The sequence below is a fragment of the Coccomyxa subellipsoidea genome (assembly GCF_000258705.1).
Source record: "Coccomyxa subellipsoidea C-169, whole genome shotgun sequence".
NCBI classification, from domain to species: Eukaryota; Viridiplantae; Chlorophyta; class Trebouxiophyceae; family Coccomyxaceae; genus Coccomyxa; species Coccomyxa subellipsoidea.
Window position 1 is genome coordinate 2,084,188 of NW_005178039.1, and position 19,991 is coordinate 2,104,178.

At 54.6% G+C, this 19,991-nt stretch overlaps 6 protein-coding genes across 6 annotated transcripts; 3 read left to right on the forward strand and 3 right to left on the reverse strand.

The window, feature by feature from the left end:
* Positions 1 to 851: 851 nt before the first annotated feature.
* Positions 852 to 1,888, forward strand: COCSUDRAFT_35782 (60S ribosome subunit biogenesis protein NIP7; the record flags this gene model as incomplete). The annotated part of the gene is made up of 4 exons (XM_005649885.1): positions 852 to 872; positions 972 to 1,121; positions 1,209 to 1,325; positions 1,637 to 1,888. The coding sequence occupies 4 exons, from the start codon at positions 852 to 854 to the stop codon at positions 1,886 to 1,888; spliced, it is 540 nt and encodes a 179-aa protein (XP_005649942.1).
* A 520-nt stretch (positions 1,889 to 2,408) lies between these two features.
* COCSUDRAFT_40655 (hypothetical protein) lies at positions 2,409 to 3,946 on the reverse strand (the record flags this gene model as incomplete). The annotated part of the gene is made up of 6 exons (XM_005649886.1): positions 2,409 to 2,657; positions 2,791 to 2,910; positions 3,015 to 3,203; positions 3,341 to 3,423; positions 3,517 to 3,734; positions 3,849 to 3,946. The coding sequence occupies 6 exons, from the start codon at positions 3,944 to 3,946 to the stop codon at positions 2,409 to 2,411; spliced, it is 957 nt and encodes a 318-aa protein (XP_005649943.1).
* Positions 3,947 to 5,210: 1,264 nt separating this feature from the next.
* On the reverse strand, positions 5,211 to 13,024 carry COCSUDRAFT_46702 (hypothetical protein; the record flags this gene model as incomplete). Its single annotated transcript, XM_005649887.1, has 19 exons — positions 5,211 to 5,351; positions 5,548 to 5,730; positions 6,094 to 6,213; positions 6,318 to 6,468; positions 6,762 to 6,998; positions 7,261 to 7,552; positions 7,906 to 8,056; positions 8,187 to 8,357; positions 8,591 to 8,739; positions 8,967 to 9,174; positions 9,458 to 9,634; positions 9,893 to 10,066; positions 10,365 to 10,521; positions 10,844 to 10,998; positions 11,179 to 11,352; positions 11,624 to 11,835; positions 12,053 to 12,147; positions 12,267 to 12,460; positions 12,941 to 13,024. The coding sequence occupies 19 exons, from the start codon at positions 13,022 to 13,024 to the stop codon at positions 5,211 to 5,213; spliced, it is 3,225 nt and encodes a 1,074-aa protein (XP_005649944.1).
* Positions 13,025 to 13,492: 468 nt separating this feature from the next.
* COCSUDRAFT_40657 (hypothetical protein) lies at positions 13,493 to 14,379 on the forward strand (the record flags this gene model as incomplete). The annotated part of the gene is made up of 2 exons (XM_005649888.1): positions 13,493 to 13,643; positions 14,090 to 14,379. 2 exons carry the CDS (start codon positions 13,493 to 13,495, stop codon positions 14,377 to 14,379), a joined length of 441 nt encoding a protein of 146 aa, XP_005649945.1.
* A 262-nt stretch (positions 14,380 to 14,641) lies between these two features.
* On the reverse strand, positions 14,642 to 16,450 carry COCSUDRAFT_32637 (hypothetical protein). Its single transcript, XM_005649889.1, has 5 exons — positions 16,247 to 16,450; positions 16,019 to 16,147; positions 15,781 to 15,939; positions 15,508 to 15,659; positions 14,642 to 15,212 (listed from the first exon to the last, which is right to left on the reverse strand). The coding sequence occupies exons 1-5, from the start codon at positions 16,360 to 16,362 to the stop codon at positions 15,022 to 15,024; spliced, it is 747 nt and encodes a 248-aa protein (XP_005649946.1). The 5' UTR covers positions 16,363 to 16,450; the 3' UTR covers positions 14,642 to 15,021.
* Positions 16,451 to 17,226: 776 nt separating this feature from the next.
* On the forward strand, positions 17,227 to 19,562 carry COCSUDRAFT_61622 (hypothetical protein; the record flags this gene model as incomplete). Its single annotated transcript, XM_005649890.1, has 5 exons — positions 17,227 to 17,307; positions 17,426 to 17,613; positions 17,756 to 17,886; positions 18,040 to 19,086; positions 19,291 to 19,562. The coding sequence occupies 5 exons, from the start codon at positions 17,227 to 17,229 to the stop codon at positions 19,560 to 19,562; spliced, it is 1,719 nt and encodes a 572-aa protein (XP_005649947.1).
* Between the last annotated feature and the right edge of the window lie 429 nt (positions 19,563 to 19,991).

Here is a 19,991-nt window from a genome sequence, read left to right on the forward strand (position 1 = left end):
CACAGTCTCACCCTCTACTTGCCATTTGTGTAGAATTGGCACAATCAAAAGCAGCATTTTAAATTCCAACGCAACACAACATGATGGTCAGCATAGACAGGACGCACTTGCTGTACACAACAACTTTTTGCTTTGCGTTCTGCTCCTTCACTTTGTCCACAAGGCTGGAAGCTGTTGTGATGTCGGATGCACAGGTTCTAGCTTCGCCTGATGGAGTGATACAGGTCGTCAGTGCAGGAACCATCAGCAGCAGGACTGCAGGAAACGAAAGGGCCTCAGTATCAGTGAGATCTGGAGCTGATCGGCAAACATAGGCCCAGCCACGCACCTACACCGAGCGACCGCGGGGCAAACAGAAGGCCTACGGATTGCCTTCTGCTGTAGAGGGGGCCAGCAGAGTAGCAACGTGACTTGGACAGGGCCATCCTCGGAGAACTCTTCGGTGCAATCGCAGCCTGAATCAGGGCACGCATGCCGTGGCTCGCCATTGTGAGCTAGCTTCAAAGTTTCTGTTTTCACTGGCTTGAAGCACGCGTGGATTTTGTTGCCGAGAAATGTGTTGATGAAGGCACGTGATGGCGACATGTCGGCACACGGACACTCCTCGACAAAGTTGCTGGGCGGCCGCTTCCTGCGCCAAAAATTTCCTCGCGATCACTTTCCCCTCAGCAAGATAAGCTCAGTGGAATTTGAGAAATCGACATTAACTTGCAGATCACTTGGTTCGCAAGAGGAGGACACAACTGTGCACCTAGTACAAAACATCCCCATTTCTATTTTTCATTGTCGAACTTGTCTCGACTGCAGATCTCTAAAGATTTCAACCTGATCGTACACATCCGTGTGGCGGGATGAGGCCACTGACCGAGGAGGTGATCATACTCTAACTCAATTTCCAAAGGCAACCGCGTCTGACCCTCTTAGAAACTTTTCATGTTCCATTTCCTGATTCGTGTTTTTTTCATCTGCAGGAGACAAAAGCTGTGTTTCAGAAGCTTCACAAATTCATAGGCAAGAATATCAGGCACCTGGTGGAACGGACAGACGAGGACTATGTCCTCCGCATGCACTCAAATCGCATATACTATGTGCGGGAGAGCCTGATGCGTCGTGCCACAAATGTAAGTCAGCCTTCACAGACCTCAGGAAAAGTGATCTTAATTTTCCAGTCGACGTGACAGGCCCTGTAAGACTGTGTACTGCTGCAGGTCTCTCGGGAGAAGTTGGTGCACCTTGGAACATGTATAGGCAAGCTCACACACAGCGGCAAATTCCGCCTCACAGTGGGAGCCCTGGACGTGCTTGCACAGCACGCAAAGTACAAGGTACATCCGCGCATGGTACCCACCATGCCCTGGCTACCGGTACCTGATTTGCTTTCGAGGAGTGTGCTGCTTGTCATTTCTTTTGTTGTTCTTCAAAGCGTGAAGGTTACTGCAAGATGCTGACATCAAGGCTCCTGATGATGAGATACTTTACTTCAGTCTTCAAACTGAGATAGAACATGCTGATTTGTATATTTCTGAAGGGCCTTACTGCATTTTGAATGTGAATGCGTGACAAACGATCTCATTTCATGACTTCTATCTAGATCACGCTCACCTGCCGCTGCTGAAGTCTAGACAATGCTTCACAGGTGTGGGTGAAGCCTTCAGCAGAGATGCAGTTCTTGTATGGCAACCATGTGCTCAAATCGGGGCTGGGCCGCATCACAGAGAGCACGCCAGCCTACACAGGAGTTGTTGTGTACTCCATGACAGATGTGCCCCTGGGATTTGGGGTCACAGCCAAGTCCACGAGCGAGTGTAGAAAGATGGATCCCAGCGGCATCGTGGTGTTTCACCAGTCAGATGTGGGCGAATACCTGCGGTCTGAAGAGGACCTTTAGTCTCTCCTCGGCGCATCTCTTCTTTGTCTCATAGTCAAGCTCCATGTCTTCCCAGACTGGTCTTTGTGTCCACTAAAATTACATCAGTCCCCCTTTTTTTTTTGGTTGGACTGACTCGGTCTATCTCTGAACTGTTTTTTTAAGAGGTAGCCATGGAGTCTTCAAACGATTGCAGATATGGCTGAAGGAACAATAAAGTGTCAAGATTGAAGGCCTTAAGTTTTCTTGAGAGCTTGTGGTCTTGAAGCCCTTGGCAGCAGTAACAATCTCATTTGGGTGACCACACAATGTGCAAGTTCTGATGAGAGGCGTCAAATAAATTGCAGATGCAACACAACTGTAATGTACAATGATTATTGATACACAGCTGTGCAGGTACACTTCACATCGTAACTTTACAAAAGCAGTCGGCGCATTTTGATGGGAGATACACATCATTGAAAAACATGCACATGCAGCAGGACCACACGAAGCACTTCATGCGAGTTCTCATCTATTCCAGAGCAATGACCATTGTAGCTCACAGGGCCACAGGGCGATTCAGATCGAATGGTACATTGGAGCAGATCACAGGAGTCTGTCCGCTGAGCCCCGCCATGTCGAGAGCCCCGTTGACCACCTTGCTGACAAGGCCGCCAAAGAGGCCGCCGACTTTAGGAGGCAGCTTGGGCGGCCTGTTCCCAGTGCTTGCATGAAGCTGCTCCAGCGCCTGATTCATGGAATAGAGCAGCTGCAAGTATGTGATGTGGGTGCCCTGTCTCTCTATGGCCTGCACCAGACAGCCAAATATCAGCAAATTTTGGGGCAGATTTTGTGTTTGCAAATCAACGATAGCAATGCGGCAGCTACCTCCAGAGCTACAGGAAGACCTTGACTGGCTGGTGGGAAAATGTATATCGTACCTGAATGAATGCAAAGGTGGCTGCACCGGTGCTGACACTCCCAGACATAGTTGCTGTGTCGGCTGCTGTCTGCTTGTCCCTGGCTGCGCCAATCTGCAGTGCCTCACCGCCAGCTGTCCCCTGAGGTAACACACTTGTGTTTACACCCCACACGTCCTGAACTCTCTCATTCTGGCAAGGTGCAGCCAAGCGCTCTGCAGTAGGCAGAAGAGTGATAACAGCACCTTATAGATGCTGGTACGGCGTGTGTATTCATTCTTCCATCTTACGCCAGTGTCCTTAACCTTGCACTTGAACTCGAGGTCCAGAGCCGACCCGGAGTGGCAAGCGTCGATGATTGCATGCAGCCGCACCCCATGCGGCAGTGGATTCACCAGCAGTCGATTCATCTCATCATCAACAATGTAGCCGGCCTGCGTCAATAGTTCCTCGTCAGCCCTCAGCATGTCATGAGAAGCAGCATTTCTGTTGCATCGCTGAGCAAGTAGGACACAATCATGGACACAAATCAATGACAGCCAAGATGCAATGATGAGGACTGAGAGGGCACCGTCTTGAAGTCGCATGGGCAGATGGTCTCGTTCAACCCATCGCTCTCATCTCCATATTGATCTCTGATTTGGGTTCCATGCCCTGTGCCCACTCACTTCTTAGATCCCATCAGGGGAAAGTTGCAGAACAATGTACGGCAGCAATTGCTTGGCGGCACATTGAATTGTACCATACCTGAGAAGTGGAACACCAAGGAATCGCCGGGCTGGGCATTCCAGGTGAGCAGCTGCATCTGATAGAGCATGTTGGCCCTTGTGGGCCAGGCCTGGGGATTGGGCGAGTCGTCTGTCAACATCACAATGTCGCTGTCCCGGAAATTGAAGCGCGATGTCAGAAGATGCCGCAGACAGTGTGCATCGTTGATGCATCCTCGCAATTCAGAGCTGCTTCCCCTGTGACCACACAATACATCACTCATCGAGACAGGTCCTCTACAGCCACACAACATGGCAGACAGCACTATTTCAACATCAAAGAGTACGTGCCATTAGCACAGACAGCTGCACCTGTAGTTGCACGCGCAGAGCAGCGCCTTCTTGCGCCCAGTGGGGTTGTAGGTTTGGCCAGGGGCCGGCTGCTGATGAGCTGGTGCAGGTGGGGGCATGGCAGGAGCTGGCGCGCCAGGAGGCTGGTATGGAGCCACTGGAGTGCCAGTGGCTGCACCTGGTCCTGGAGGAAATGCAAAGCCCTGCAGGGACAGCACCTAGCTCAGCAGAACCTAGACCAGTGTGGATGACAAGGGAGCTTGCTTCAGCGGAAGATCCTTGCAAACAACGGTTCCCAGGGGTCAGAGAGGCACACCTGTCCTCCTGGAGGACCATATGGGTTGCCACTTGGAGGCTGTTGGGGCATGTATGGAGCCGAGGCGCCAGGATAGCCACCCTGGCTTGGGGGATAGCTTGCCTGGGGAGGAGGATACTGAGGGGGATACTGAGGCTGTTGACCCCACATGGTTGACCAACGATGGCTTGGGTTTTTAGGTATATATCGATGGGCCCTAGGTTTAGCTGAAGTATGGAAGAGGAAAAATACTCCTGCGTGAAGAGGTACTGCTCAGAGAAATTCCGAGGAATCTTGTTGATGCGGATATAGGAAACAAATATTCTGGTCGATCGTCCTTAAGTTTGCTGCAAAGTGTAGCCAAAGTTTGCTTCTGGATCTCCTACAATCGCTTGACTAACGTGTGGGATAGTTCCGAGAGAAATCTCGGTTTCTCCCAGAGCTGTAGACGTCGTACTACAGGTATCTAAGAAATTGTTAGTAAGTGCATCGGCAAAGCGCCAGACATGTTTATGGTGCGAAGAGGTGTCGAGATTGTGAAAGGAAGATCTCGAGAGAAGCTTCCTCAGTGACAGCATGCAGCTGCCACTATAGGCAGCATATATATGGAGGATGAGAGGCCCGATGCAGACATTGCTCCTCAAAGTAGGTGACACGCCTTTCGTATTTTGCAGGATCCATTGATCATGATACTTGCTTTCACATATGCCCATCAAACACATTAAGCACAGACCAGTAATGAATACAACCTGTGGCAGCCTGACAACTGAGCCTCGCCTCCGAGTCTAGCCTCTGTGAGTGACTTCTAAGTCGATACTATCAGCTGCAATCAGCTCAGCTACATGCTGATCAAATTTCTGGTCAATTAATCTGCAATTTCTATGTCTCATCCTCCTAGGATAGCAACGTACTCATGTGCATTTCAACAAGTCTCTCCCTGAAGAGCTTCATTTGAGCGCACTTATCTTTCATTTCCTGACGCATCAGAGTTCTCAACAGTTCAAGGTCCGGATGACAGGGGTTCAAAAATTACCAATTCAATGAGTTCAGCTGCAACAGCGTCCTGCACAGGCCCATTTGTTCCCGGGTCAGGATGCTGCAACGCTCTTGCAGAGCTCCTCGAGTTCCTGGGGCGAGGGCGTCAGCTGCATGGAGGGGTAGCACAGCGCCATCTGCTCCTCGAGCTGCACATACCGCCTCAGCATCTCCGTCTGCAGCCGCTGCCACACCTGCACCGCGCACCACACTTACCCGTCAAGCACACTGTCCCCACAGCTACTGCCGCACCTTTTCAACGGCTTTGCCTCAGCTGTCTCTAGGGTGTTGACAGTGCTGCAGATGTCAGGCACACTCCATGCTCCTCACATGCAGACCGCTTGTGCAAAAAGGAGAGGCCTGGGGGTGACAAAGGGAGAGGTATCTGACCTGCGCGGCCAGCTTTGGCGCGGTGGCGCCCAGGTGCTTCTTGATGCGCGAGTGCATGGCGGCCAGCTTGCGCTGAGGGCTGGCCAGCGCGGAGGTGATGATTGCGCGCAGCTCGCCAGCCTGGCAGCCAGCCTGGAACGCCACCTCCTCCACCTCCACCGCCTCCAGCAGAGCATCCACCCTCTGCACAACATGTCCACAGGGCTCTTAACTGACTCCTTAGAGGCAATGATATGAGATGGTTGGAGAAAAGCCGGATGATATCAAGTATCAGCTGCAAACAAATTGGATTGGCTTGCAGGCCATCAGTGGAAACATTGGTGTATTAAACACTTATCCGACGAAAAGGATAAGCCTGTCTGTACTCATCCTAAACCCTGAAATTCATACAATGACATTCAGTACCCTCATGCAGAACTGCACTATGCATCGGAGAAGCCTCGAGGGCGGACACTGCCAACTTGCATGATGTTGGGCAGTTGAAAAGGCGTGCAAGAGCAAGGAGAAGGGCGGCAGTTAGCCTGCTGGCAGATAATTGAAGTTTACCTGAGAGAACTCGAAGAGCTTCCAGAGCTTGGCATACTCCAGCTGCTGCTGCACGTAGATGAGCATCGCGCTCTCCTTGGCCGCACCCGCTGCCGCCACGAAAAAGGCCAGCACGGGATTCTGCACCCAGCACAGCTTGCAGCATCAGCCCTGCCGTAACGTCGCAGATGACATCCTGAGAGCTCCATGCAAGATTAACAGACACAACAAAGGAAAATGGTCACCCTGGACGCCAGCGGTTTGAGCTCGTTTTCCAGGAGGCTGTAGTTTTCGAGGCGCAGGCGGTCGCCGTGCTTGACGTCGGGCCCCGCCGTGCGCTCCAGCTGCGTGAACATTGCACGCACCAGCACCGCGTACGTTGCATCCACAACTTGCCTGCATGCACCACCCCCCTCACAAACCAATCCCATTCCACCTCGGTAAAAGAATAAATTAACCCAGGAGTGAACGTTGCAGATACATATGGCACACCAGTGGTTGTGTAGCATTGTGCTCAGCATAGTGAAACGCGTGGAGAGTACTAGCTAAAGTGCCTACTCTGTGCATGCATCCATGAGCACTGAACGCTGCTGTGCACACAATGCACATACACTTCTCGGAGAACTGACGGCGCGGCGCAGCATAGGCCAAAGAGAAGGACTGAGGCATATTCTTTTCTGGGAACAGACCTGACGGAGGTGAGCTCGTCGGCGGAGGGCATGCGGTCGGGGATGCCGCCGTCCCCAAAGGAGCCGGGACCCAGCGCCGCCGCGGAGGGGCTGAGTGCGCTGGGGTTGCGCGTAGGGGACCGGGAGGGGGATCCCCCGCGGCTGCCGGCGCGCTCGCTCCAGGCGCGGCCGCTGCTGGGTGCCCCCAGCGACTCCACCATCTCCAGCCGCCTCACCAGCGACTCCGTCGGCTGCTGCCTGTGCACCCCCACCGCCCTTTCAGCCTCCTCTTTCCACTTCACACCCGATTTGGCCTGTCACCCTTCAGCTCCAGGGCATGCAGGTAATGCATCTGGCCTTAGAATATGGCAGAGAAACCGGAATCAAGGAGACGAGGCATGACTCAGGAACTACTGTATGTGGCGCTGCGTTTGGGCTGAAGGAAGAACGGGGCAAATCCATCCCAGCGGCTGGCACGTGCTGCATTGGGAGACGGAGCAGCGACATTGAGGGGAGGGACGTGTGTGCGCGCCTGCCGCCTCGGTAGCTGGGGCGCAGGCTGTCGGAGCCGGAGCCAAGCTCGTCGGCGCTCAGGTCCGCCTCGTCAGCGCCCTCCTCCTCCTCGCTCATGTAGTCTATGTCGTCCAGGCTGCCGCCGCCGCCGTCGGCGCTCTGGCGGCCGGGTTCCCAGCCGGCGCGCCCCGCGTAGCTGTCATAGCGCAGCTGCTCCAGCCGCGCCATGCTCTCCGTGCTCGCGCTGCCGCTCATCACCCGCCCCGCCATGTCGTGGCCCCCGCCATCCCCACCCGCCACTGTTCGAACAGAACATGCACCCCTTAGAATCTCCTCTGCATAGGACTTGACCGTCGTCACCATCTTTGATCAGACCATGCAGACGTGAGACCCTCCTCGGCAAGCTTTCTGTGATTTTGGCACCATCACCATGTTTGAACAAAGGTCCTCCTCTGCATGCTTTCTTTGACATTCCGTCTCCTCAATCTTTTTAGAGAGAGGTTGAGATCTACTAGAGCCAGCACCAGCCAGTCGATTTAAAGACACGGGAAGTCTGGAAGCACGGAGCTGGGAAAGTACCGCAGTAAGTATAACCAATGAAAATCAGTACGCCCTTGCTGGGATGGGAGTAGGGCAGGGAAGGAGGGGTCACCTGGGGAGTGGCCCTGCGTGCCGGCCAGGAGATTGTCCAGGCGCGTGGCAAGCAGGACAAAGTTGGGGAAGAAGGGCAGGATGTGCTGGCTCTTCACCGTGTCCTGCATGCTCATGGCGTTGCGCCCATCGTACCTTGTTATCGCCAGCACCTGTAACCCCAAGCAACATCCTCAGCATGAATCGCCCATGCCTTACAGCCTGTGTCGATGATTCTGCAAACCATACACAAATTGATGTGAGGTGCATTTGCTGCATGGCACGCATGGATTTGGGTCTCACGCAGTCATGAATGTATCGCTCAAAGAGCGCGAGCAGCCGCTCGGAGCAGACGTCCAGGATGTGGGCGAGAGGTTCTGCCACCGGCTCCGCGGCGACGCGCTCACGCCAGCCCAGCACCTCGGCCATCATGGGAATGCACAGCAGCTGGTGCTGCTTCGACACCAGGTCCAACTGCGCACAGCCCAGCTGCATTCAGTCTCACTGCAATCGCTCGGCAAGACCGCAAAGTAAGTCTGCTCAGGACCCCCATACTTCCTGACACCATTAGTTGACATGCCTTTCTCACTTTGAAATCCTAATAACTTCGTTGTCTGCCGGCTTTGCCAACTCATCTGCGGCTCCGGGACTCCTATATTCATCATGACACAGTCGGCTAGTGTTACTAGAGATTAAACAACCCGCACCATGGCCAGGACATCATGCTCGATGCCGTCCATGAGCGCCCCCAGCTGGCGCACGCCCTCAGCTGTGAGGACTGCCGGGGGATGCACCTCCTCGCCATCCATCTCCTCCCCCTGCCCTTCACCCACCCCCGCATCCGCCAGGCTAGTACCTGCGCTCAACAAGCTTCATCCATTGCAATGACCTGGTCTTCAGAGCTCTGCACATCTGGCCAGCAAGTCATCAGACACGCACAGTAGCATAGAGACGCAAACCTACGCGCCAGCAATCATGCCATATTCCATTGATTGATGCATGCCTGTCAAGAAGTCTTGGTGACCTTTGAGATACAGCGAGCCGAGGCGGCAGTTGCTCATCCAGAAGGGAGCAGCAGGTCACCTGCAGCTGTCGCGGCCTCCTCGTTGGGGCGGTAGAGCAGCAAGAACGCGGCTGCAAAGTCACACTCGTCCACGAGCATGGGCACCCACTCGTTGAGGCAGTGCTGCAGCGCCGTGTGCGGCATCATGTCCCCAGCGCTGACGCTCTGGCCGCTGCCATCGTACTGGCTCGAGCTGGCCAGCCTGTGTAGCCTGTTCTCCCCCGCTTCCTGCATTCATTCCTTCTGCTTTATTGGGCAAGCTCGCATGGGCTCATACAAGAAGCCTGCATTGCATTGCAACCAATCCAAACATGAATCAGCATTGATCTGCTGCCACTATGCTGCCACCAGCAAAAATACCGGACTACCTGTACAATCTCAATGAATGCATCATGGCATGTAAGCCATTTCACCCGCCTCACATAGTAGTCACTCCAGTTGTCCTTGGCATCCATATTGCTCGGCAGTTACTGGCACCCGGTGAAAAGAGAAAGAGCAGCAGCATGCGCACCTTCTTAAAGCCTTTGAGGATGTCGGGCTCGGGAGGGGCGGTGGCCATGCGCGCGACTGCCATGCGCCTGAGCTCGCTGGTGTACGCGTGCAGCTCGCGCCGGAGCAGAGCGTTGATGGCCGTGCAGTACCTGTCCGCCAGCGGCGGCAGCGCACTTGGCCGCATCGCCTGCACCACCTGCACAGCCCAGCCCAACAGCTTTTAAGGATCACACCCAAGGCGCAAAAGACACTACACTGCACACCCCGGAGCTGCAACTCGCGCAAAGAAGTAACGCTTGCTAGACCGGAAAACAACAGATCAAGCAGTGACTGGCCACATTTTCCTAGCTTAGAATTGAGATTGGCCTTAGGCTCCAGATGACCACACAATTTCCTGGACAGGGCATGCAAGTCCAAGCGACTGGCAGGACAGGGGTGGTGTGCTGGAGGGGACCTGCAGCAGGGGCGCCAGGGCTTCGGCGCGCTCGTGGAAGGCGGAGTGGTCGGGCGTCTGCAGTCGCGCCGCGCTGTGCGCCGAGCCGGTGTGCGAGCTTGCGCCGTCCGCCAGCCGCGTCAGCTCATCAGTAACGAAGCGCGCCGCCCTCTCCACCCAGATGCGCGACAGCGTCTGCGCGCAACAGTCGCAGACAGAACCTAAATTGCCGCACATAGACTCTCAAAAGTAAAACAACAAGGACAAGTCAGCAATACCCCCGCAACAAAATCCACATGGCCTCTATCCGAGCGTCTTTGTCATGGCGGGAGAGGGCTTTCTGTGGCACGCGGTGAGAGTACGACACCATCGATAGTCGATGCATGCGGACACTGAGCAATCCAATTCCACTAATATGCTTTCCTCTGCAGCGTGCCGTTAGTGATTACGGGCAGCTCTGATCATGATCCATGTCGACAGATGGATGGCCGACCTGCAGGCGTTGGCGCTGCTCGACGACGGCCGTCATGCCAGCGAGGCCGGGTTCCAGCTGCCCGGCGACGTGGCCGCCGTCGCGTTTGCCGTCCGCAGGTTCCAGCGCCGCCAGCCGCTCCCACACATCCCAGCCCGCCTCCGCCAGCGCAGGCAGCCTGGATGTTGGCATGAAATTTTTATCTAAGACCTTTTTGCAGTGATTTGGCAAGGCAGCATGTTCGCCTGAGGGTTGCAGGAAGCCCACATCACCGACGGCCGCGCAAAAAATTGGCCCACTCTCAATGCATTTCAAAATGCTTCTGCACGAGAGAATTGCAAAGCAGGCTCTTTCTGAAAAAAAGAATGGACTCTCTCCTTCACCACTGCAGCAGGGTCGTGAGGGGACTCGTGTGCAGTGCTGCCAATGCCGGCACCTAGCACGCAAGAAGGAAGGGCAGAAAAGCATGACCCTGAACCCGGGTTGAGAGGGCGGCGCACATGGCATAGGAGAAGTTGTTGGAGGCGAGGACTTCTTCTGTGTGCTGCGGCAGAACCAGGCGGTCCAGCAGATGCTCCAGTGCCTCCAGCAGGGCGTTGTTGTGCCGTGCCTGCCGCTCCAGCCGGTTGTTGCGCGCCTCGATCGCCGCTATGTCCTGCCGGCCACACCCTCACCCATCACTCCTGCCCTCCGCGGCAGAAGCATGCATGACATGCTTGGGGATCCTCCGTAGTACAGAGACTTCCAATGTGCCGCAGAGTCAAAGTTGGATGATCGACCACATCTCTTATGGCTCAAGGCAGTTCCACATGTGATTTGCTGCCAAGCAGGGCACTTGGTGTGGGAGGGTGACGTTGCACTGAGTCACCTCGCGCATGTGGCGCAGCTTGAGGTCAAAGATGGCCAGGGACTCCGCAAGGTCGTCCACGGAGCTCGCGGCTTCGCCGGCCCTCTGCAGCACCGAGGCCACCATAGGACCGCCCTCCAGCACCGCATGCACGTTGGCCGCCTGCGCAGGTGTACATTTTCAGTTTCACACATGTCCGGTCCCTGCAGGTGGCTTGGCTACGGGGGCTGGTTGACCTTTACAGCCTGTTGTATGTGGACGCACGGCCAGAGCTCCAGGAGGGGCTTGCACAAGATTCTGAGCGACCCGACACTCATGGAAGGCCTGAACTTTCTGCACCAATGTACTTGAACAGCGGAGTAGCCTACATGGCTGCCAGCAAGGATCACACCCATATCTGGACTAATCTCGTTAAGCAGAAAGAGAATGGCACCTCTAGGGCGGCCAGCTCGGCCTGCAGGCGGTCCTGGAACTCTTCCACGTCGCCCACGCCCAGGGCAAAGAGGTCCAGCAGTGCTGCCAGGTCGCGCTCCTCCTTAGCACTCACCAGGGAGCCCCCAGGGCCAGCCTTGGACGCTCCAAAGCCCCCCTCTTCCTCCCCCTGCTCCTCATCTCCCAACAGCACCGCCCCAAAAGCACCCACACCTGCGTATGCCGCAAGACTTTTGAACTCCTCTATGTCCTTGTGCATGCTTGACATTTTCCACATTCAGACGCCATGTTTGGGGGTAGTTCCTGGCATGAAGGCCAGGCAGCCGTCACCAATCAGCAGCTGCGGTCAGCGCAGGCTGCCGTGCGTGTGGGGAAGTAGGTGGTGGATGGGTGCAAAGCTGGTCAACAGGGGAGAAAATAGAATGTCTACCTTCCAAAGCATCTCGCTCAGCCTGGGAGACTCCCCAGTGCTCCAGCTCGGACAGGTCATAGCCCACAATGGTGGGCGTCCTCCCCTCATGCTTTCTGCAAAACAAGTGCACAACTATCATGATCCAGCAACCTGTGCTTCAGCAAACAACGTCTGATTAGGAGCGTGGGCATGAGAGATTTTTGGTGCAGATCATCGAGATTTGGGGCCGCACTTGCAAAACAAGTACAAAGTCCCCAGCAGGTCCAAGAGTTCCCCAGGAGTGTGGGCCTCGCATGCAAGCTTGGCCTCGCTGCTGAATGCATTGCTGACAAACCAGAGCTCCACAGCGAGGGGCCGGCCGTCTGGACGAGATGAGGGAAATGCCTCCACCCTTGACAGTTGTTTTAAGGGCCACGACTTACGGATCTGCGCACGTCAGAAGGCCCATTAGTCAAGAGTTGCCATCACCTGCACAAGACATTGACTCTTGCATGCACAAGGCACAGCCGATGGCCAGCCAACGGGCACACAGGGTGTCTAATACTCACCTGATATCCACCTTGCCCGGTGGGTTTGCATGTGTGGATTGATCCCTTGAAACCACGCCGTTTATGCCTTCTCTCGGCAGTGAAGCAAATCACCCGCTCTTTCCCAGTGGGCTGTGACACGACAGGAAGCCAATCAGTATTTCAATCTCTGGAATGACGTACTCAGACAACAACTCGACGAAACAGCTTGCTTACACACCTTTGGTTGCTTTTTCTTTGTCCAAGCTGAGGTGGTGCTGGGTGTGCACTTAATGACCTACGCTCACACGTCAATTACTGTTGATCCCAGATCCAAAATCCAGCAACACGAGAGAATTATTTTGGGATGGCCCTGGTGGAGTTGGGAAAGCTTGTAAACCTTGTAAGCCATGATGATGCGGGCCTCTGTATTGGCAAATAGGCTCTCCATAGTGTCCACCAGGGCACTGCCTTCTGCCGACATGCTATTATGTGATGATACCACCTTAAAAATTGGTTATTGGACGCTCATCTGGCCTAACTTTGCGGACATCCTCTCCTGACATGTGCATTGTCAGGGCACCTTCGTCCTTCCATCCCGAGGGACATCCTATGCCCTGACATACCAAATCTAATTAAATTGAAAGTGGATGAATGTGATACTGAAGGCCAACAGCCATCATGAGAAGGGCCTCGGGCCCAGCTGTGTAATCGGTGGACGCTCAAGTGAAAATGAATAATATTCTTTGTGTGTCTTCAATACACTTGAATCAACTGTCGATCAATTGCAAATATGACTGGAACTGAGCATAATAGAGGATGGACTTCTATATTTCATGGCCTTCGACCGAGGTTAGAAATTTGCCCATGCAAGTGTCAGGCTATAATTGCACAATATCTGGAGAGGAAATTGAAGATCTTCACCTCTTACAACAGAATGAACTTTGCGAGTATGGCGTTGTTGAAAGGTGCACGAGGTCCGGGAGACGGCAAGCCACGGGGAGAGGGCGGCAATCAGAGAGGTAGAGGAGGAGGAGGAGGAGGTGGAGGCAGGGGACAGCTGAGTGCCCGCGGAGGGACCAGCAAAGGGGGCGGAGGCAGAGGTAGCAGCAGGGGACGAGGAAGAGGTATTCCCTTACAATCATTTGCAGGAACTTGTGTAGGAAGTGTTCTGTGGAGGCAAGGACATATCTCGATGGCAAACTTTCTATTCAGATCATCGTTTTACAAGGAAGCTGTATGCCTTGGCATAGATCAAAGCTTGCCAAGAAAAAGGATAGGCGGCTGTAGAAGCATTTGCACAACCCTTGAGGAAGAGCGCAAACAAAGAGAGTACATAGCACTTCCTTAATCCAAGATCTCGAGCCAGTCCCTTTTGTGGAGCTCCTGCTCTGCCTTGATATACATACAATCATATGCCTCGTGTCTTAATAGATCATCCCTTCAGCTACTTGTATGTAAAATGTATATAATGGTCCGCCATATTGTCCTGGATGGTGTGCATAGTGACCTGTCCATAACCTGAAGCGCTGGGGACTGGTGAGCGCAGGTGACAGGGGTGGACGCGGCGGTCGGGGTGGCCGCGGAGGGAGAGGGTCCGGGCGTGGGGGCAGGGGCGGCCGTGGGGGCAGCACAAAGCCAAAGAGCAAGGAGGAGCTGGACGCTGAGCTGGACGGGTACTTCATGAAGGACAGCAAGACGGCTGCGCAGCGCCTGGACGCCGAAATGGATGCTTACATGGCAGCCAAGGGCAAGGCAGCTGCTGAAGAGCCAGCTGTGGAGGCCGAAACAGCTGAAGAAGTAGCTGAAGATGCAGGAGCCACCGAGGCAGCCACATGAAGAAGCATCAGGCCCAACAAGCCGGTGCCTCTGCTCTCGCCCACATATTGACTGGGAGAGCAGCTTGAGCCGACATTAGCAACTCTGCTGTGAGACACAGTTATCATATCTGTTTTCTCAGTGCGTTCTTCCCTCGAAATTGTTGAGTCGTTGCTGTGCTTCAAAACAAGTGGCAGCTCTTGAGCGCGGCAATTGTATGTATGAGGCAGCCGTGATCCAATTTGTCCGTTTTGATGAGAGTACAATGCGCCATAGGCGACAAGTTGTTCTTCTTGTTAATATGATGTGCAGTGCTGGACCCTCTATGACCAGTCTAACAGTCCAAATCCCATGCATGTAGCTACACAAGAAATTTGAAAGTACAAGTTGCTGGCGTGCTCGGCAAAGCAACACAAGCACCGTGCTGAATTGCTGAATGTCAGTCTTCCCAATCTCTCAATTCTATCAAAAGCATCACCTGGACACAGTCCAAGCGTCTCTCAATCAACTTTAAAGCAGCATTCTCATTGCCCCTCTCACCACCCACGGCATGTCAAAAGTACAAAACACTCACTGCATTGTGACTTTCTCAAACACACTTAAACTCCCCAATTGCCAGGTGCGCCTCAGCGGATCTGAAGGACTGACATCCAGGCCAGGCAATCATTGAAGCTCCCGGCGTGCATCCTCTGCAGCTTCCAGCCAGCGGTCATCTGCCTCATTATCATCGCCAGATTCCAGGGCATCCTGGTCTTTGCTGGGCTGCAGCATGTGAGGAGGCTGCCAGTCGCGGTTTGGGTTCTTGAATTTGATGGTGCTGGAGTGTGTATCTGTGATGCAGGATTTGCCCACACCTGCATCAGAATCAGAACAAACTCAGTATTGACCACTGCGATTAGGAATTTGTCATGGACACCCATGGGTTTTTCGAGTCAGCCGCTAGCCATTTTTGATTCGCAAGGCTTTGGCCATCAGACACATTGGAAAAGATGTCCTAAGATGGTCCCACATTGGACCTACATAATACAAGATTGTTGCCTCAGCATGGCATGCAGTGTCCTTGTCCTTGCGGGCAGCATTGCAAAAGCATCAGAGAACTGAGAACTGCTGATAAAGACAGAAAGAGACCATGCCAGCTGGACTGCTCACCTGTGTTACGTTTCAGGTCAGCCAGGACCGTGGTCCAGGTGTACACAGGCAACCTACCCCTCACCGCCAGTTTTGCCCAACGCAAGGGCTCCAGCTTGCAGTTGAGGATGAACGGATGCTTTCGAGCAAGCTCATTTGCTGGATGCATGCCCCTGCACGACACAGCATGGGAGACCGTATCTGCAGCCAATATGATGAGAAAACCAGACGTCTGCCTGTTTACTGGTACTCTGCACGCGAGGCACAAATGTGAAAGATGCACGCTCCACATGCCTGTCGTGTACGATGATGCGATCGATGGCAGAATCCCATTGTGGCAGGAATGCCCGAAGGTAGTCCAGGTCCCGGTAGCGAGGGTATATGCGGGCGAAATTGGCAAATCGATGCAAGCATGCCAGATCCTCCACTCCTCGGGACTCCTCCCAAAACTGCCTGCATGAATGACAGTAGTGTTAAAGGTCTGAACATCAGGCCACATGCATCCTGCCAATTTTTACAGGTCATCAAGTACCTGATTGCAGCCTCCCTATCGGGCTTGATTGCGAGGTTGAATCTTTGGGACTTTGTAGTGGTCTTCACGGTGATCTTGGTCCTTGGGTGGTACAGCTGCCATCCATCCCTTGCATCACTGGGATCCAATCTGCAGACATTCATTGCAAAATCTTATTGGCATCTTTCCTTGCTGCCCATCCGCATGCATGGACTGAAGTAATGTCCCATCGGAGTGGTCACTGAATACCTGGGAAGATTACTTGGGTGTGATCCACACAAGCTAGCACAAGTGGGTGCAATGCGCGTCTGCGCGTCTCTCCAGATCTGCAGCACACTGGCTCCCCTTTTACCCAAGCATCTCATGGCTCACATCACTAAAATCCGAACGCTACCTCCTTGTGGTCATTGCAACATTCACCAGGAATTTTGTTGTTACTTCAAAGTATCAAAGCATATTATAATCCTTCCTAGCTGCGCTCATCTGGCCTGAGCTGTTCACATGATGCAGAGGGACCAACCGTCATCCATCACAAAGTCAGAAGCCGCGCGGTAGCTGAGTGACGTAACCAGAAAGGCCCAAAAAGTGCAACCCAAGCCAGAACCCAATACCAAGCAGCCCGTTCTGCATCGCAAGTCGTTCTGTCATCGATAGGAGATGATCCCACGATGGACCGGTCTCGGTGGTCACAGGCGTTTTGTGCAACTTGACAAGCTAAGGTCGTCAACCGAACTTCGAGTGTGGTTGTAGGCTCACAACTGTGTGCATCGACCAACACCTGGGCATACAAGTGGCCTGGCGACATCTAAAGGTCGCAGGTGCAAGCAAGAGACAGACCGTGCTCTCGCGCTTGAGGGTTCTGAACTGAGAGGTGAGACATCTGAGGTACACAGGTAATAATCATAAGGCGCGCGCAGGATTCCATGCTGCAGGTTTCCCAACGTCCATTGGGTGCATGTAGGCGCTCATGACCTGCTACGGCAGCGGCGTAGTACATTGAGGCAGGAGAAACAGACAACGGACGGACTTCAGGGGCCCTCTCTGTGGGGAGATGCGGCTGACACCACAATGCAGGTGAGGCTTTACTAGATGTGCGTTGTAGAGACAAGCACCCGTTTGCGATGCTCCACGTCATTCTGTGCCGTCTTATGCCGTCCCAACCACCTACAAGCTCTGAAAAATTTTACCAGTTGCATCTGCTGTGCAGTTGGAGCGCGTTATGTCTAGCTATGCTGCTCTGCTTCGGACCTTGGAGCGGTCAGGCGTTCCAGTACCCAGAAGTGTTCCGGAGCCAGACAGTAGTTTTCAAGGTACGCCCTGTCAAGATCCTTTTGTGTGGCTGTCCCTCTGACCTAATGCAGTGCATAATCCCAGTGCCTGATCCCAAATTGTGCCTTTTCTGTTGCAGCTTGCAGCGCGCTTCCAAAGGGCGCCATTGGGAGGCAGCCAAGCGGAGGCCTTCGCAGCCAGGGAGCCATTGGGAGACAGTCAAGCGGAGCCCTTGGCAGCCAGTGCTTCATCGGTGTCAGCCAGCAGCAGTCCCTGCAGCAAGCCCCAATCGGGGTCGTCCTCGAGCCAGCAGCCCTCTACGGCATTGGAGTCGTGGAGCAGTCCCAGTCGGGGTTCCCAATTGGGACATGCAGCGGGCTTGAGCGCCATACGTACTGCGGCCACCTTGAGCACTTCTCAAAGCCTGCCTGCTACATTGGAGCGGTCACTGAGTACCCATGTCTCTCGCTCATTGGGGCGACAGCTTAGGCAGGTTGCGACGGCATCGCCGGCACAGCAGGCGGCACCGCCAGGCGAAGTGGTGATCTCACAGGGCAGCCAAAGTGTCACCCTCCAAACCACTCGGCAGCAGCCCATCGTGGTGGTCTTCCCACAGCGAGGTACCAAATTTCTGCATTGCTGTGATACTGGAGCTTCAGCCCAAGAACATGGTCTGTCTAGTTGTGGGAATTGCGTGGCCACTGTTTGCAATGGTCGTGGGACGCAGGAATTTACTACACTTGCTTATAAGACTCTATGTGTGTCTGCGCCAGGGAGCCCGTCAGCCTCACCAGAGAGCCCATCTCCATTGCCGGACAGCCCATCTCCAAGTCCAGAAAGCCCCTCGCCTTCAATCGACAGCCCCTCGCCCGACAGCCCACCGCCGTCGCCTGACAGCCCGTCTCCGGAGAGCGCATCTCCGGAGACCTCGCCGTCGCCTGACAGCCCGTCTCCGGAGAGCGCATCTCCGGAGACCTCACCGTCGCCATCAGGCAGCCCAGCTCCTGACAACCCCTCACCATCACCGGACAGCCCGTCACCATCGCCTGATAGCCCATCGCCTGACAGCCCATCTCCAGACAGTCCGCCTCCGGAGAGCCCATCTCCGTCAGCAGACAGTCCATCTCCTGATAGCCCCTCGCCATCACCTGAGACCCCTTCGCCTGACAGCCCATCTCCAGACAGTCCGCCTCCGGAGAGCCCATCTCCGTCAGCCGACAGTCCGTCTCCTGATAGCCCCTCGCCATCACCTGAGACCCCTTCGCCTGACAGCCCTTCACCTGACAGCCCATCACCATCGCCAGACAGCCCACCGCCGTCAGCAGACAGTCCAAGTCCTGACAGTCCATCACCGCAGCCAGACAGCCCATCACCGGGCAGCCCATCCTCTGACAGCCCATCACCATCACCAGAGAGCCCACCGCCTGACAGCCCATCGCTGTCACCAGGGGGAGATGGGAGCCCTCCTTCCCCTTCGGAGAGCCCCTCGCCCTCGCCAGACAGCCCCTCTCCATCCCCAGACAGCCCTGCTTCCTCGCCGGCTGATGGAGCGAGCCCGGCTGGTGCGCCTGAAACAGCAGCGGTCAGCCCGTCGCCGGGGAGCGAGTCGCCCCAGCCCATTGTCATCACCCAGGGAGGCCAGACGATCACTGTTCAGAGCAGGGGCGCGCCAGGCAGCTCAGGGGAGCAGCAGCAGCCTGTTGTGGTTGTCTTTCCGCAGCAGCCGGGCCCAGGGCCGGAGCAGAGCCCAACGGGCGACACCACGCAGCTGAGCAGGGGCGGATTGGGTGCCACATCCCTTCCTTTGTCGGTGGATCAAGGTGGGGCCAAATGCACCCTTTGCCCCACCTTGGAAACTCTTTGATATCCATCCGCCATGAGATCTGCCTCCACTACTTCCAAGGCTTTATGCTGGAGCCTCCTCTGTTTCCTACTATGTCAGGCTGCATCTCTCGCGATGGCACTTTTTGCAATCATGCACATTGCAAGGTTGCTTGGCTGCGGCTAACACAGGGTGATTGCAGGTGCTGCTGGTGGAGGGAGTGGGCAGGCGTTGCCGCCGGTGAGCACGGCAACAGTGGTGTCCCAGAACCTGTCCTCGCAGGCGCAGCTTCTGGCGGACACTGTGTTCAAGCCGACACCAGACGCGGCCAACAGCAGGGTGCCACCGAGCTCCCCGGTGTCTGCCAATTTTTTGAAGGACGCACCTTCTAGTGTGGAGACTTTTTCGCTGGGGCAGCTTGCGCGGTCGCCCGGCCCAAATGCAGGGGGAAGGAGACTCTCACGAAGGTTGTGAGGAACATGCCGCTCTATCCGGGGCTGAGGAAAGTAACTTTGTTTTGGAATGAGCCTCGACACAATTTTTGCTGTGGAAGTGCTTGTGCCAGCCGTCAAGCAGCCTCAGCCACGCAAATTATTTCTAGCTGTCCACATGCATGCATTTGCCCAGTGCTAAATTGGATGTGTGTGTCGATCAATGGTTTGAATTTTTGTCAGTAGCACATTGCTACACAGTGCAGCTCGCTATATGGCCTGCTTTATAAACAGTGTAGGACTAGATGTGCCATGAGATCTTTTAATTTTTGAGAATTGCTTGAATGCAATAAAATGCATCTGTCAGGAAGGATTGAGACAAGTGGTTGTTTGTCAAGACCCATAAGTTTCTAGTATTCAATATGCCTTGCAAGGTGACTGTGGTCAAAATTTCATGCATGGAACTTTCTTC

Bases quoted from the DNA above. Each gene is read 5' to 3' on its own strand.
- COCSUDRAFT_32637 (XM_005649889.1), bottom strand. From the start codon at position 16,362: ATGAGATGCTTGGGTAAAAGGGGAGCCAGTGTGCTGCAGATCTGGAGA. The intron at 16,148-16,246 runs GTATTCAGTGAC...GAATGTCTGCAG, and splicing joins CACCCAAGTAATCTTCCCAG to ATTGGATCCCAGTGATGCAA. The intron at 15,940-16,018 runs GTACTTGATGAC...TCATTCATGCAG, and splicing joins GATAGGGAGGCTGCAATCAG to GCAGTTTTGGGAGGAGTCCC.